This window comes from Alexandromys fortis, unplaced genomic scaffold, assembly GCF_014885135.2.
Source record: "Alexandromys fortis isolate MF-2015 unplaced genomic scaffold, M_Fortis_MF-2015_v1.1 scaffold_128, whole genome shotgun sequence".
NCBI classification, from domain to species: domain Eukaryota; kingdom Metazoa; phylum Chordata; class Mammalia; order Rodentia; family Cricetidae; genus Alexandromys; species Alexandromys fortis.
Genome location: NW_026068012.1, coordinates 829,097 through 845,850, shown reverse-complemented (window position 1 = coordinate 845,850; position 16,754 = coordinate 829,097). Strand labels below are relative to the sequence as shown.

General features: G+C 44.6%; 2 protein-coding genes across 8 annotated transcripts in view; one reads left to right on the top strand and one right to left on the bottom strand.

Moving 5' to 3' along the window:
- Ttc3 (tetratricopeptide repeat domain 3) overlaps positions 1–10,670 on the bottom strand; it is a 96,330-nt gene extending 85,660 nt beyond the window's left edge. For 2 of the 7 annotated variants that reach the window (XM_050162045.1, XM_050162044.1), the window contains exon 1: positions 562–1,627. In XM_050162045.1, coding sequence (XP_050018002.1) covers positions 562–640 — 79 coding nt within the window. In that variant the 5' untranslated portion in view covers positions 641–1,627. Of the gene's footprint in view, positions 1–561; positions 1,628–10,468 lie in introns of those variants that run through there. The other 5 variants (XM_050162047.1, XM_050162048.1, XM_050162051.1 and 2 more) reach the window with 5 other exon arrangements.
- On the top strand, positions 10,503–16,422 carry Pigp (phosphatidylinositol glycan anchor biosynthesis class P). The gene is given in 7 exon segments (XM_050162053.1): positions 10,503–10,537; positions 10,539–10,605; positions 10,607–10,679; positions 11,258–11,362; positions 13,401–13,473; positions 15,480–15,598; positions 16,105–16,422. Coding segments are annotated over 7 exon segments (603 nt in total). The 3' UTR covers positions 16,236–16,422.
- The last annotated feature ends 332 nt before the right edge of the window (positions 16,423–16,754 follow it).

Sequence of the window (16,754 nt, the reverse complement as noted above, 5' to 3'; positions counted from 1 at the left end):
AAGTTCACAAGTTTTTACTATACATACAGGAAGAGACAAGAACTGTCATAACACAGATCACCACCATGGTGTAGACACAACAGGCAGACTCAAGCCCCTCTGACATGATGCTAGTCATTCACGTCCAGCAGATCTCGTGAGAGCACACAGCAGCACCTGCACTGGGATTACGATGCTGGTGTGGGTTTCTAATGTTCCGTTTTGTTTAACTGGAGAGTCAATGTGGCAAAGCGGTAAGAGCATGAACTCTGGAGCCACACTGACTGGACTGGAACACGGACGCTCCCGTTCCTGGGTGTGTGGTCTTGGGCAAGTTCCTTATCTGTTCTGTGTTTCGGCTTCTTCACACACCAAGTGTGGGTAACATACTATGTTCCTGACTAACCAGTAAATCATGTGAAGTGCTTTCACGTTACCAGGCATGTTAAGAAAGACAATGAACACGAGCTATTATTAACAGACGTTGGAGATGAATGTTTAAAATCTGTTCTTGGACGATGTCAGCTAACCAGTCTACCTTAATAGCTAAGTCCAAAGAGCACTTTTCAGCTTACAACTTACTTGACAGAGCGGACCACTTCCTCCTCCTGAGAACGCGTCTCACGGACTCCAGAGACCATCTTCTGGTTCTCCTATTCATCTGGCTGCTCTTCCTCAGTCTCCTTCATGGGCTCTTCTTCTCCTTTCCCGCCACCCAAATGTCAACTCTCTTCTCTTCTCATCTCACTCTCTGAGTGACCTCATCCACCACACCCACGGCCAACAGCACTTAATGATCTTCCACAGTCTGCATCTTCTCCGGGTTCGCCATTCCCATTTACTGCACGTGTTTCTACTTAGTATTCCCTTCTCAGAGTTTACTCGGCCTAGACAATAGTGGCTGTGATGTCACAGGCTTGATATACAAGTTTTTCACACACATTAAATTATTATTAAAACCTTTCAGGTGTTTTTCCATGTGCCATTTAAGTCAGCTCAGCTGGTACTACAGGAAACACCGGATTCCAAGTTTCTAAAAACTAAAATTCCCCAGTCTTTCCAGGCTGGGCCACATCTCTCAACTTCTGGAGCATCCGTGTCAACTGCTACCAGATCTTAAATCAAACGTCTCACAAGACCTTCAGATTCAGGAAGTTCAAAAACAAACAAAACCATCTGAATGAACTCCACACATCCTCACTGGTGGCTTGCCTTCACCTCAGCACCCTGAGCTGAGCCTATCATCTCTCTGCTAAGCCCACTTAGCCTTACCATCAGACAGCACTCTTCCCTACAATATGCAGGACAAGGCCTGGTTTCACCCCACTCCTGCTCCTGTCTCCTCACCCCAGGACACATGGCCTACTCAGTCGCACTTGGCTGCTGGTCACTCCTTAGCAACTTTATTCTGCAACCACAATAATGCCCACTAGCTCCATTCAGTTCAGGAAGCACTTCCTGGTCACCCCACGCTCCCCTCTTCTCTGTAAGCTTAGAGGACCATGCTCACATCCCTGGAAGTAGCAAACATCATAGGTTTATTATCTGTAACATCACTACGATCCAGAGGATAAACTGTAACAAACTTAACACATTTTAGAGTTACTGTTTTCCTTTAGAAAAGCTTAACCTATTGCTTAATTTTAAACTTGTTTTAATATAAAATCTTTACTAAGAAATCCTATTTGAGGAAAATTTTTTCTAATACAAAGTAAAACTACCACAGTTAAGTATTAAAATGAAGGATTTTATTGGAACTACACTAAATATTATACTAAAGAACTCTACGAATGGAGTGAAAAAGTGGAACAGAAGTTTAGTTTTGAGACAGGGTCTCACTATTGCAGCCCTACCGAACTTGGAACTCACTATGTAGACCAGACCAGTATGCCCTTGAACTCACAGAGATCCACCTATCTCTGCCTCCTAAATTCTGGGATTAAGGTTGTGTGCCCTTAGGTCTGGGAGATTTTTTTTTTTTTAAAAAATGTTTTGTCTATTCATAGACAGAGGAAAACATTTAAAGCTACCCTCTCCCTCCAAAGGCAACAAACTTCAAGTTAAAACTGACTTCTATTTTGTGGCACCAATAGCCACAATGGACCAGGAGTCCAACGTGTAACTTGGAAGTGACTCCAGGTAATCTCCCTGATTCCCAGCCAAAACTACTACAATGCTTTCAAGAAAGAAAGTACTCTCAAGTTAGACTCAAAATCCTCACAAAGATGAATCAAACTGTTCATAACCAGTCATCATCCGCAAGGATGAGCAAGCATCATGAGACACAACAGAAGCAAGCAATGTCAGAACCCCACCCCAAATCCAGACAGACAGCCAAATACAGAACAGCTACAACTTAAAAATGAACACAAACATGAGACTAAAAGAATGACTACATATGACTGAAAAGAAACCACATAGAACTTTTAAAAAATAAAATAAGCCAGAAATGGCAGTACATGCCCATAATCTCAGCAACTCAAGAGGGAGAGATGGGAGGTGACAAGTCCAAGGTTAACCCGAGACACATAGCAGGGCCCCGTCTCAACAAATGCAATACAGCTAGATGACTGCTCAGTTGGTAGCTGGGTGTTAAAATAAAATTAAAAATACATGTATACACACACATATGACTAGCAGTTAAAGGCAAAACCGGTTAAACAGAAGATAAACTCATGCAAACTATCTAACACCTAGGAGAAACGGAAAGTCGAGAAATATGAGTTTGGAAAGTGACCCATGAATACACACATATGTCAATTAAAACTTCAGAAAAACAGATAGAAATCAGACCTTATTTAAATAATACAGTCTTCTAGATCTAATGAAAGGCAAAATTCAGAATGAAGACAGACCATGTATCAAAACTGTTCATTTAAAAAGCAGGAGCTAGAAACGGATGGCTCAGTGGTTAAGAGCACTTTCTTGCTTTTCCAGAGGACCAGAGTTCAGTTCCCAGCATCCACATCAGTTAAATGGAATGCCAGGCCAGAGGATCGAATGCTCTGTTCCAGCCTCCAGAGGCACCTGGGAACATATGTGGCACATATTCACACAAGTACAGGTATGTAAAAAAAAATAGTTAATTTTTTTTACAAAGTGATGGTTAGGGATGGAGAGATGGCTCAGGTTAAGAGCACTGGCTGCTCTTTCAGAGGACCAGCAACAACCTGGTAGCTCACAACCATCTGTGATGAGATCTGGTGCCCTCTTCTGGAATGCAGGTGTACACGCAAAGCAGAACACTATACATAATAAATGAATCTCTTTTTAAAAAGTGACGGCTAATCTTGGTTCTAAACTCAACTACGCCTGGATTAACTAAGCCCCAGGCACCTGAGCCATCTGTGGGGTATTTCCCTGATTGAATCATCTGAGGTGGGAAGACCCATCCTAAATCTGGACCACATCTTCTGGTGGCCTTGGCTTTTGCCTGCTGGCCCTCACCCTAGGCTCACCTCTCCTCTTGTTGAGGCATTCCTCGGCTGGTGTTAGAACTTAGACCTTTGCTATTCCCACGTAGACCCTTTCTCCTGGGAGACAGACATTGTTGGGCTACCTGGACCAAGCCTGCAAGCCACTCTTTAAAACACACACACACACACACACACACACACACACACACACACACAGACTTGTTTTCTCTCTGTTCTGTTCTGCCCCTTTAGAGAACCCTAAGTGATACACGTGGTGTATTTAAACTTAGAAGTAAAATGGGACACTCCCAGAGACAATCAAATGTAGCTAAAGTAAAATAATATTTTCTTCAAAAAACAAAAGAAATAAAACAGGCAAAAAAAACCTACACATCTTTGCTATACTAACAGAAAAAAGATGCAGGAACCTTCAATATATCAAAATAACTTCTCTAACTCAAGAATAAAATAATTTTAGATAAAAAAATGAATTGACTACTAATCAACATATTTGAACTATACAGGAATTTTTAAACCTAACAATTAAAAGAAATTTCGTCTGATGAGCTAAAAAAGAAAAATCCAAAATTATACTCTCTATAAGAAACATCTAAACTATAAGGAATCTAAACTAAAGTAGAAAAAAAGGGATATTCTGGGTAATTTCTACCAAAAGAGAGACTCTAAAGCAAATTTAAGGATGGACAACGATAGGGCACAGGTTCAATTCACTATGAAACCAAGCTTGCACACATCTAATAAAGGAGTCTCAGCACACACAAGAAAAACGGCTGGGACTGTAAACAAGCCCTGGATTATATCCTCAGTCTCCTAACTACTACCCAGTAACTTAAGCCAAGTAAGTGTCGGTGATGTCAAATGAGCAGGTAAAGACGACCCTGCTCAGCCTGACTCAAGTTGGGCACACTGAAGAGACATGAAAAGTCTGGGGTAAAGACTGAACAAGACAATTTCTAATCTCTGTATCTAATAGATATGTAACAACTATAGAATGCAGACTTCACACATACACATGAAACATTAAAATTATTCATAAACAATTATTAAGTTCTATATAAACAAGGCACTAAGACATGAGTAAGGACTGTTTTCACATAGGTAAAATACAAGCCACATTCTGACAATATAGTTGAGAAATGAAAGTTGAAGATAAATTACTTCTCTGCAGAAAGTAATAAAGTAGATCAACCTGTGGCAAGACTAGTCAGGAACAGAGTCAGTTCTGGTGCCTCAGGCTTGTAATCAGCACCTCGGGAGCTGAGGCAGTAAGATTATCCTGTGTCTGAAGCTAGCCTGGACTACTTGAGTTCCAGGACAGCCTAGGCTACAAAATGACCAAAAGATAAAAGGGGGGAGGCAGGATAAATAATATTCAAAATGTGAAGAAATAAAGGCAGAACGTGCAAAGCAAAAAAAAAATTTTTTTTATTTTTTTAAATATTTATTTATTTATGATGTATACGATATTCTCTCTGTGTGTATGCCTGCAGGCCAGAAGAGGGCACCAGACCTCATTACAGATGGTTGTGAGCCACCATGTGGTTGCTGGGAATTGAACTCAGGACTTTTGGAAGAGCAGGCAATGCTCTTAACCTCTGAGCCATCTCTCCAGCCCAAAAAAAAAAAAAAAAAAAAAAATTTTCAGTAATTAACATGCCATGAATTTTATGCTAATAAACTTAAAATTTGATGGACAAATTTCTGAAACTACCAAGAGGGAACTGAAAGAAATAGAAAACACGAACAATCTATCACAATTAACTGCAGCTAAATGTGCACACACAGAAAGAATATACTTACGCCATTCTGTAAGTAAGCTCCATCAAAATTTAAGAAACCGATGTCTCCAATCCAAATTAACTACTCAGTAACTCACTTGGTAGACTGTTGTAACCTTAATTCCAAAAATCAGTCAAAAAAGAAAAATGAGCAGCCGAGTGTGGGAGCACACTTTTGCTCCTAGCACTTAGGAAGCAGAAGCAAGTGGATCTCTGTGAGTTTGAGAACAGTCTGGCCTATATCAAGAGTTCTAGGCCAGCCGGGGCTAGATAGTCAGATGCTGTCTCAAAAATTGGGGAGGGGTCTGTTTATAGAAAGGTGCAAAATCCTAAACAAATCATTATCAAATTCAGTCCAGCAGTACATTAAAAAGGAAATCTTAAGGCCAATTGGATCTATTTCCAGAAACAAAAAATAAATAAAAAATTAAAGTCCATAATTTGGAGGCCCAGAGAGACAGCTCAGCAGGGTAACCACTGGCTGCTCTTGCTGAGGACCTGTATTCACTGCCCAGCGCTCATAACTGCCTGTAACTCCAGTTCTAGGGGATCCGATACCCTCTGCTGGTCTCTGTGGGCACCAGGCATGCAAGTGGTACAGAAGACATACATGCAAGCAAAACAACTTTACAAATAAAAATATTTTTAAATGTAATTTGTAATTCATTTCACGTAATGGATTGGAGAAAAGAAACAAAATCTCAACAAATACAGAAAAGCATGTGAAAAACTGGCAGAGCCTGTCCTAACATGACACTGTTACCTACAAACATCCTAACAAATGCTGTTAACGGAGCAGCACTTTAGCTGAAACTGGGAATGAGACCTGTATGTGCGCTATAATCATGTCTTAACGAACAACCATAACCACTTCCACCGAACACACACACATGAAAAGGAAAATAACTGGAAAGAGGAAAAAAATTAAACAAAATAAACATCACCACTGCATATGACAGAATGACCAATGGAATTCCAAAATACGAGAAATAAAATACAAAGCAGATAGTTAAAAATCTGTATTTTAAAATATGCTGTAGGGGCTGGAGAGATGGCTCAGCGGTTAAGAGCATTGCCTGCTCTTCCAAAGGTCCTGAGTTCAATTCTCAGCAACCACATGGTGGCTCACAACCATCTGTAATGAGGTCCGGTGCCCTCTTCTGGCCTTCAGGCATACACACAGACAGAATATTGTATACATAATAAATAAATATTTAAAAAAATAAAATAAAATATGCTGTAAAATTTTCTTTACTGATTACTGCCAGCAAATGGAATCTTGGGGGGTGTTATTTATAGCAGCAACCAATTTCAGTTCTTCACAGAACTGATTGGACTGATTTCAATTAAGCTCCAGAAGCTTCTCACGACTGATCTTAAAGGTCAAAGGTCCAAGAACAAGTAAGACTCAAGAGTTTCCCAGGCACGAAGATCACTGAGGGACTTAAGATGCCGATCAGTGGTGCCATGTGACTAAATAACTCAGGACCATTTAACAAAGTTGACAAACAGGAAGGTTTTTAGCAGTTGTGATGCTGAATGCCTGTAGCTGCAGCACTCAGTGAGTTCAAGGCCAGCCTGGGTCCAAAAAAATAAACAGATTTCAGGTAAAGCTACAGTGAATAACTAAGGGAGTTTGAATATAAATACAGATAAATATTAGACGACAGACATACAGGACAAGCCAGAAACACATCGATCCACAGACATTCAGCAGCAAGTCAGGCCGTATGGATCTGCAGAAGCAAGTTTTATCAAATGCATGAGGCCATGGGCTTCTCCAATGCGCATTTTTAAAGAAAGCTACCCATTTGTCAGCTTTAAAAGATACTCAGTATTTTTTAAAAAGTAGGTGAAAAAACATGGGCATGTTTTTCACGCAACAAGGGAAATATCTGATGTGTAAGTATATGAAAAGATCCCCAATCTCGTTAATAAATGCAAATTTAAACCACAATGATGCACCATGTCGAACTACTGACGAACACAAGGAATCTAAGGTGAGTATTAGGCTGTGGGTTAACTATAATCCCGTATAATGCCGACCAAAGTACGTAAGTTGACAAAACTGTTAGCTAAAACACGTTGGCACGACTACTTCAAAACCAACCTGAAATCCCTTCGTGAAGCTGAACCCCTTGAAGAGCAGCAATTCTTCCTAGTGAACAGTTCATGATGCTGGGCACACCAACAAAGCACCTTTAAAGTTACGTGCTTTCCACATGCTACTGTGGTGTCTAAAAATGTTCAGCATTGAGTTTAACTGCAAAGGATATATTTCTAGAATATAATAAAGGCATTTTACAAACTGTGATTCTTGTAAACGTGTAACTGGGCCAGCAAGATGACTCAGTGGGCAGGGGCACTTGCCACCAATCCCAACAACCAGAGTTCAATCCCCCAGACCCACCTAGTGGGAGGAATGGATTTCAAGTTGACCTCCACACGTGTACCACGAAACATAGACCACACTAGAAAATGGGTGTCAAAATGTTTTAGGTGTTATAACTACTACTTTCATCATACGGTTGAGCTGAATAAAAGTAATTATATACACTGATAATTAACAGAAGAAACAAATGATACCAACTTCCTGAATAAGTAAATGAACAGAGGATGTGCTGGGATTAAGAGAGGCTTTTCAGGTTTGTACGTATCATTTTAAGTGATTTTTGCTTTCCTACTTGTAGCTATACCATAGTTCTTCCAGGTGGGTGTGCTGTTTACTTTTCTTATGGGGAACAGAATCATCAAAATGCCCACCAGCAGGAAAAAGCACAAACTGCATTATATTCCCCCAGTGTTACACAAGCAGTAAAGAACTAGTGACTTACATCTGAATATTAGTGACTCAGAAATACAGCAGTGACTGAAAGCAAGTTTCAGGATACACCCATGATAATGTGTTTTACTCAAGCACAGAAACCATACATACAATCCAGAGCTGAGCGATACATAAAAATTTGATCAGTGTTTAAGTAGAAGAATAACATGAGTTCAGGATAATGATGAGCACATTCAGTATTGGTTAGGTTGACTCTTGGATCCACTGGTCGACTTGGAAGTGTTCACTTGTTCACAGACTGTAATATGTTACATGTATTCTGAGTATACCAACCACTACACCAAGGAGGGAAGGATTTAAAAAAAAAAAACATTGTATCTTTAAAATGCTTTTAATTAAACCAATTCACTTGCTACTAGAGAGGTACATATAACATACCATGAAACTCTATCTTTACACCAACCATAGCAACATTTGATAATGTAATAAACGTTCGTTGGTATTAATATTATGAAGACTGGACCAATCAGCTGTGAGAGATTAACCCATTTGCTGTCACATGGCTAGACGGAAGCCAGGCTGTAAGCGAATTTAGCAGCAAGCTAAAGTCATACAGAAGGTGGTGAGTAGAGAGAAGAGGAAACTTAGCTCGTTAGCAAGCATGTGAGGAAATGGGTGTTCTCAGAACGAGTGAAAACCGGCTGTATAACCACCGTGAGAGCTTCTATCGTATCTGGTTAAGTGGAAGACACATATTCCAATACCCAGCAAAATTATGACTAAATGTACTTCCTAGAGAAACTCCAAAGGTGCATAACAAAGAGGTACAAACATAGTTCTTGCAGGACTCTTTTAAAGAGTAAACACTATACATAATTCCAAAATCCATCAAGAGGAGACTATTAAATTATGGTATATTCATACAATGCAGTGCTACAACAATTATAATAATTCAAAGAAAATACAATAGTTCGATTTATTCATATATCTCAAAATGTGATGCTGACTGAAAAGCAAGTTGCAAAATGACACAATTTTATCATTTTAGTTTAAAAACCAATACTATGTATTGTTTATATAGTCATCATTACCGAATTATAAATTGTGCAAGGAAATGAAACACACACCTGAACACAGTGGCTATCTCCAGGAAAGGAGGGGAGAACTCTCAGCACCTCCAAAAATTTTTAATCTTTTTTTTTGGAGGACTTGAAGTAAATTTGGCAAATAAATAAATAAATGTCTGGTTTGGTTAGATCTGTCTATGTTTAATATTTGAAGTATTCCGGGAAATTAAGCAACAGTAAGGAAACTGAGCAGGAGAGAAACAGAAACCGCAGCCCTTGAGCGCAAAGCACAAACCCTTGACAAGCACAGTAGTAGCGACTGAGTCCCTGAAGGGGTTTCACCTTCCTTTCCCCATGTATCCTTATAACAAGCCTGTTTTCCTGCAAATAAAACACAATCTTTGTTTTTAAAATAAGGTTCTAACTAGAGCCGTGGTTGTGAGATAACTGCCCCAGCGAGAGCAGTAACATCTGTATGACGCCACCTGTTTCCCTCGCCAGGATCCAGAGATTTATATGGCTGCCATAAACACCCTACTAACCACTCAGTGTTGCCAAGATCTGGTGAAAGACACAAGCGTATACTTGGGAAAAGATTTGCAAATGGAAGGACGTTAAGAAGCTAAAAGCTTCTGCAAAAGGCACCGCGCACCGGTAACCAGTCTCCATTCTGGTCCTTTGTCGCCCCCCCCCCCCGCTCGGCGGCCGCAGAGGCTTTAGTGACGTCAGCACCACTGCGGCGCTGCAGCCCCCGCAACAGGCGTCAGGAGGGCAGAGGATGCTCCTCCAAGGCTGCAGGTGGGGGCAGCCCTGCGTCCCTTTCTGGTCCTCCCCAAAACATAACGGGGTGAGGACGCAGGGAAGGTGCGCGCACACCGAAGACGGGGGGGGGGGGGTCGCGCGCGTCCCAGAGCCCTATGAGCCGAAGCCCGCGCACGCGCGCCGCAGGCCCCTGCACAGAGCACCTGGGGAGGCGAGGGGGTGGGGATGGGGGGGACACGCGAGGACGCACCCGCGTGCCTATCGACCGCAGGCTGCCGCAGCGGCGGGGACGCGCACACCACAGGGGCTGCAGTGACCATCCGCAGGGATAGGGACGCGCACACCACAGGGGCTGCAGTGACCATCCGCAGGGACAGGGACGCCCACGCCACCGTAGCGACGGGCGAGCGGCGACCGCGGGAACAAAGCGGGCTGGCCGCGGACACGGGCGCGTCCCCGAGCGCTCAGGACGCGGCGGCCGGCGGCCCAGCAGGCAGCTCACCCACGCGCGCCAGGGGGTGCGCACGCCAGAGGCCCACTCCTCCCGGCACGGACCCCCGAGGACCCCCAGAAAAGCGGACACACCCACCGGGACAAGGGCGGACACACCCCCCTCGGCGCTCGGGCGCCTCGGCGAGACGCGCGCGGACCCACACTCACCACACACCCACGCGGGGAGGTGTGGAGCGCCCCGATGCCCGGGCATCTCGGCTGCGGCGGGACGCGCGCTGGCTCTGCACTCACCCGGGCCCGCAGCCCGCGAGCCTCGGACTCGGGCAGCCGCCGCCGCTGCCGCCAGCCCCTCCACGTCAACCCGACCCGTGCAGCGAGCGGCCAGCGGCTGCAGAGGCTGGCGGGTCACGTGGGCGGGAGGCGCGCATGCGCAGTCGCCGTCCCGCCCCCTCAGCTCGGCGGGGAGGGCCGTGAGATTTGCGCTAGCCCCCGCACACTGCGCCTGCGCCAACGGCGGGGCGCCTCTAAGCCCTCGCTTTTTCCTCGTTTTTGTTTTTTTTGTTTTTTTTTAATTTTTTTCTTTTTCTTCCGCCCCCACTGCGGCTTTCTGGGCGGCGCCTGCGCAGAGGACTGAGTGCGGAGGGGCTGAGAGGTCCGAGGGGATGGGCGTGGGCGTTGGAAGGAGCCAAGGTCGAAGGCCTCCCTTCTTTCACGGACCCCGCGTTGGGCGGGTTCCGAGCCCCTCAGGACAGAGCAGGACTTGGTCCGGTCCTGCCCGGTCCTCGCATCCCCAAGTCCCGAGTTGCGCATTTTCCCTGCAGCGCGCGCTCCCGCCGCCCCCTCCTCTGCAGGGGTGCGCGTGCGCGCAGAGGGGCCCTGGCCGGGCGGGGGCGGGCAAGCATCCGCAGTGCGTCCGCGGCGCGGCGGGGAGGTTATATAACAGCCCGTATTGATGGGAGGGGGCATGCCTGACGACGACTGTATTCCTTTTCCACAGATTGTCTAAAGCAACAGGGAAAATGGTGGAAAATTCACCGTCGCCATTGCCAGAAAGAGCGATTTATGGCTTTGTTCTTTTCTTAAGCTCTCAGTTTGGCTTCAGTAAGTACTGGAATGATGGATGGACCAGGAAGTGATGCGTTTGTTCTTAGAATGTGCACACATGAGCTGTTGATTCTTTCTACCTCTGTCTCTTCTTAAGGAGCCCTGAAAGGAACCCGCTGTTGCTCAGAGTGTTTATATATCCAATACTAGGTTTAACCTCTAGTATTTACCCAGCACCAGGCTGGACACTAAAGCGAATAAAGCCTGGGCCGTGCCCTGGGGTCATAGTATTGTGGAGAAGTATAGCAAACCTATGGTTAATACAGCATCATGGGTGTCCTGGAAGAGCGTTGGAAGACTGAGACATCAGGTTAGCTTCCTCCTGGTGACTCCCTGGCTAGTGTATCAGAAAAAGGCCAGGGGGAAGGACCATGGGACTCCCTGAGTGACAAGGTTTGGGAGTGAGGAGGTTATGGTTCCAGGGCACCATGCTGGAGCTGAGCTGAGACATTGCGTGTAAGAATGTGCCCTTTACAGTTTGGATCTGCTATGATTCCCATAATGCTCCATTTTGTAGATGAGGACATTGAGGCCTACTTAAACTAACGTGACCAAATCACACAAGGAGGACCAAAGTCCCTTCTCACCAAATTTGGAAAGTGTGAGGCAACCAAATGGAAGAAAATTAAAGGCCTTCAATCCACCTTTCTGAATCCTCAACTGAAAAGAATTCGCTCAGTTGTAGCCTAGTCAGTGCAATGAAGAAGTTACACTGAGTTCAAATTCTGGCTCTTGCATGGAGTCCTTGTTTGGCCTCAGAGTGGTTAACTTACCTCGGGCCTAAAGTGTCCTCATCTGTAGGGGTATTGATAGTGTTCATTGTTGATGTTTTGCATAAAGTGATCCTGTGAAGTAGGTATTGTATTGCTGTCTTCAATTTAAACGTGAGACGTTGCAGGATTTAAGGAACTTGCTCAAAGCCACAACCAAGCCAGTAAACAATGGGACTGGAATTAGAACACAGGCACACTGATGGAATTCACTCTACTGTCCTTTTCTGACTTGTAGTAATGCTGATATTTTTGTGAAGTACTTAATCAGAGAAATTATTGAATAAGTGTTAGCTGCTGTTTATTTTTGTAAATATGTATTCAAAAAGGCTTTTAAGGATTGGAAACTCTTCAAGGTAAATCAATGACTTACGATACAACCAGAAATTAATTCAGGAATTGATTGAGCACTTACTGTGTACCAGGCAGGGTTACAGGCCAGGGAATCGCCAAACCGCCAAGCCCTGTCCACTCTCATTGAGTTTTCCTCTCAGTTGGAGAGTCTGGACGAATAAAACATAGCCAGGTAGCCATGGGGGAGGAGGCCCCTCCCACGTGCCATGTGCCCTTTTTGCGCTTAGTCGGCAGCTCTTACCACAGCACGGGAAAGATCAGTCCAGCACCAGACGCTTAAGAAGCGCAGAAGCCTTCTCTTTGGGCGTCGATGTCTTCCAGTCTTGCCCCAGAGAGCTCTTCATTCTCAGGGAGAGATGGCCCATCATCACTGATGTGGTCTGAAGCTTCTCTTTACCACGTCCCCAGTGTAGCATCTACACACATGTCTCTGGATTGTTTTGAAGATGAAATGAAGTAAAGCATGCAGGTCAGGTAAGAGCCTGCATATTGTTACCACACAGAGACAGCTAAAAAGGAGCCCAGAGACTTGCTCTCGAGGGAAGGAAGATCGTATGTAGACAATCAGAACCAGAGGGGACGAGTTCCCCTTTAAGCAACTAAGTGTAGTGACATCTGCGCTGTGAAGTACTGAATTCTTAGTGTGCAGAAACAGCTTGTCAAATGCTGTAGATAGCAGTTGCTAAGAAGTAATGTGTCCTTGGACTAAAATATGGTGTGAAGGCCATGAAACTAGAAAACTATTAATACGGTCATGATGGCGAGTATTGCAAGAGTGGTCCGGATCAGGAGCGAGGACGCTGAATGCTGAGAGTCGAGCAAGCGTCAGGAGCGTTGTTGTCTGAACCATGTAGATTGGATCCATGCCTGACTGACTTTTCTTCTCTTCCCTCACCCTCTTTATCCTGCAGTACTTTACCTTGTATGGGCTTTCATTCCTGAATCGTGGTTAAACTCCTTAGGCTTAACTTACTGGCCTCAAAAGTAAGTTCAATATTTCTTTAACTAAGAGCAAAACTATGCTGATTTGCAGGATTATAGTCTAAAACACACACCTTAAGTCATTATTGTTTAAAATCCACAAGTAACGGTGTTGAGAATGAAAATTGTGTGTGTGTATGTGTGTGTGTTGGGGGATATGGTAGGCCGGGGTACTCGCACATGTCTGGCCACCTCTGTGTGTGAAGGTAAACATGTTTGCATGTGCATGTGGTGGTCCAAAGTTGATGTCAGGAATCTCCCTCAATCCTTCTCCACCCTATGGGCACGGTCTCTCACTTGAACTTGAGTGGGACAGTATAGTCTTGATAGCCAGCTTGCCCCAGAATTCCCTGTGTGTTTGCCTTTTAGTGTTGGGATTACAGGTGGGCCATCACATTCATCCAGCGTGTACCTGGGTTCTGGCAATCCAGACTCTGTCCTCCCAGTGGAGCGGTGGGTGCTTTAACCAGAGAGCCATACCCCAGCAAGAATTGAACATTTCTTAAAGACTATTAATAAATCATGAATTAAAGATGGTGGTGCAAGCATGTTTATCACCATTTCCTCCCTAAAATCTGGCTAAAATTATATTAGCAGATAAAAGATATTAACAAAATTGTGAGATAGTCTTTGAGAGAGAAGGGTCTGTTTTTTTTTTCCATGTGCTAGAGGAGGGAAGCCAACAAGAGTATTTGTGCCCTGGGTTTCCAAAACAGCCTCAGACCTTGGAAATACCAACATATCTTGGTAATGGTAATTCTGCATTGGACAGGAGATGTATTCAAATAGCTGATCCGCTTACTCCCTTCCTTACCTTGAACCTGGAGAGTGCCTCTCTCCTCCATGCAGAAAATCTTTCCATCCTGTGGAAAGAGTTGGGGAGAGTCTGTAGTCTGGAGGGAAATCTTTCCATCCTCTGGGGAGAGTTGGGGAGAGTCTGTAGTCTGGAGGTTACAAGGTAGCTGTAAAATTGAAGCACGGGATGATAAAAAGAGAGCATCTACACAGCTAACTAATAAGGGCCAGTCCCTCCCTTAGCACCTTTCCTTATGAAGCTTATGAGTTTTAGCCCACCCTCGCTCAGAGAAAGCTAGGAGGTGCCGTGCTGAGAAAGCTGACCAGGGTAAGAGACATATTTCTGCCCTTACTGCCATCTCTGCTCATGTATATGCCTTACTTTCTGTCAACTTCTTATCACTTGGATATGTAAATGTAAATAGACGTCATAAATTCCCAGACATTAAAGGAAAGTCTGTGCTCAGATGAAAAGAAAAGAAGACACCTGGAGGAAATGGAGGTGATGATGGAGATGATGTCAGCTGCGGGGAGGAGGGGGAGGAGCCTGATCCTGAGCAGTGTGCTGCCCAAGGAAGTGGTTCTTAAATCACCAAGTGGAAAGTCCTGAGCATGATAGCTGAAATTAGAATGCTACCTGGAAAGCTGGTTAAGACTCTCGGCTGCAGATGCTGTTTACACGCAGTGTACAGTTATAGGTGCTGTCATCTGCCAACAGAATAAAAGTGTGGTGTAACTGGAAAGTCTGAGGAGAAGTGATGCCTCGCTTTCATTAGACACCTAGAGAAAATGTCTGAAACTGATGAAAACCAAGAAATAGTAATAGTGATGTTAATGGAAGCGAGGAAGCAAGCGGCTCCGGTTTGGAGGGGCTGGGGTGGAGTGGGACTGCAGGGTCAGCATGGCTGGAGTCAAGTTGGACAGCTGACAGAAGCTCAGACGTGCAAGATCCTCGTGTGCATCTGCTGCTTCTATAAAAACCTACATTTCTAAAGTATGTTTTGTGGGCCGGGCCGGTGGTGCCACTTGCCTTCCATCTCAGCCCTCGGGAGAGTTTGAGGCCAGCCTGGTCTACGGAGCAAGTTCCAGCCAGAGCTGTTACACAGAGAAGCCCTGTCTCCAAAAAAAAAAAAAAAAAAGTATGTTTTGTGACTGCCTCTTGGGAATTATGGCTTCTTAACATGTGTTAACACACATTAATGTTCTCTCCTCAGATACTGGGCCGTCGCATTGCCTGTCTACCTCCTCATTGCTGTTGTGATTGGTTATATCCTCTTATTTGGTATTAACATGATGAGCACCTCTCCCCTCAACTCCATTCACACCATCACAGGTACATGTATGTGTACATAAAATGATGAAGGGTGGAGGCATGAGATAGTAGTGCTTTTGTCAGAAGAGCAATCAGTGGGCCTCAGAGCACACAGAGGCAAAGTCATCTGTCACATTAAACACGGCACGGTGCTTACTTTTGATTGCCAGCGTGGTGGACTTAGGTTTATCCAGGTTAGGTTTATAGAGCAGAAGACACCCTAAGTGTGGAAGGTGCCGTCCCACAGGTCTAGCACTGAGTAAAAGCAAGCATTTCTCCCTGTCTCCTGCCTGGACAGCGTCATCAGCTGTCTCCTGCCGCATACCTTCCCTCCCTGGTGTACTGTATCCATGTAACTGTGGACCAGAGTAAGCCCTTAAGTTCATTTGTTAGGGATTCTGTTACCGCAGAGGACAAGTAACTACGAGTGCACGGTGTCTGTGGTGAGCGGTGCGATTGATCTTAGGGAGCCACAGAGATTACAGGAAGAAAATGCTTGGCTCAGTGGAGCTTTTCTTGTCTTGCAGATAACTATGCTAAAAACCAACAGTGGAAGAGCTACCAAGAAGACGCCATCCCAGCCTTAAGAGACGTGCCCATTAGTGAAGTAAACAGAATGTTCTTCCTTGAAGCTAGAGAACTTAACACCCAAAACTGAGCTGCGTGGAAACATCCTAACGCCAGATAGTTACAAGTTTGGGGGCGAATAACTTTGAACATAATTATATTGACTGTCCTTTTAATACCCAATGTTGCTTGGCATGAAAGTTGGTTTCTTAGATTGAGTTCATCTGATGTTGTAAATATTTTCAATTGACAGAATGAATAAAACGCCACTTACACTACATTCGGCTTCGTGTCTGTCTGTGCACACATACACATGTTCATGTGGGTGTGCATGCACATATGCAGTGTGTGTACAGGTCAGAGGACAGCTTAGGGTATCTCCTCAGGAGCCCTTTATTTGAGACAGGGTTTCCCACTGGCCTAACTTCACCACTTAGGTCAGGGTAGCCCACAAGCTTCCAGGGCTCTCCCTGCCTCTGTTTCCCTCCCTGTCATTGCTTCACATGAGTGCTGAGAGCACTCGGGTCCGCATGCGTTTACAGACCATGTACAGTACCCAGTCGGCCATCCTTCCCGACCTAACGTAAATATCAGTGTCTCCTGTGACCAG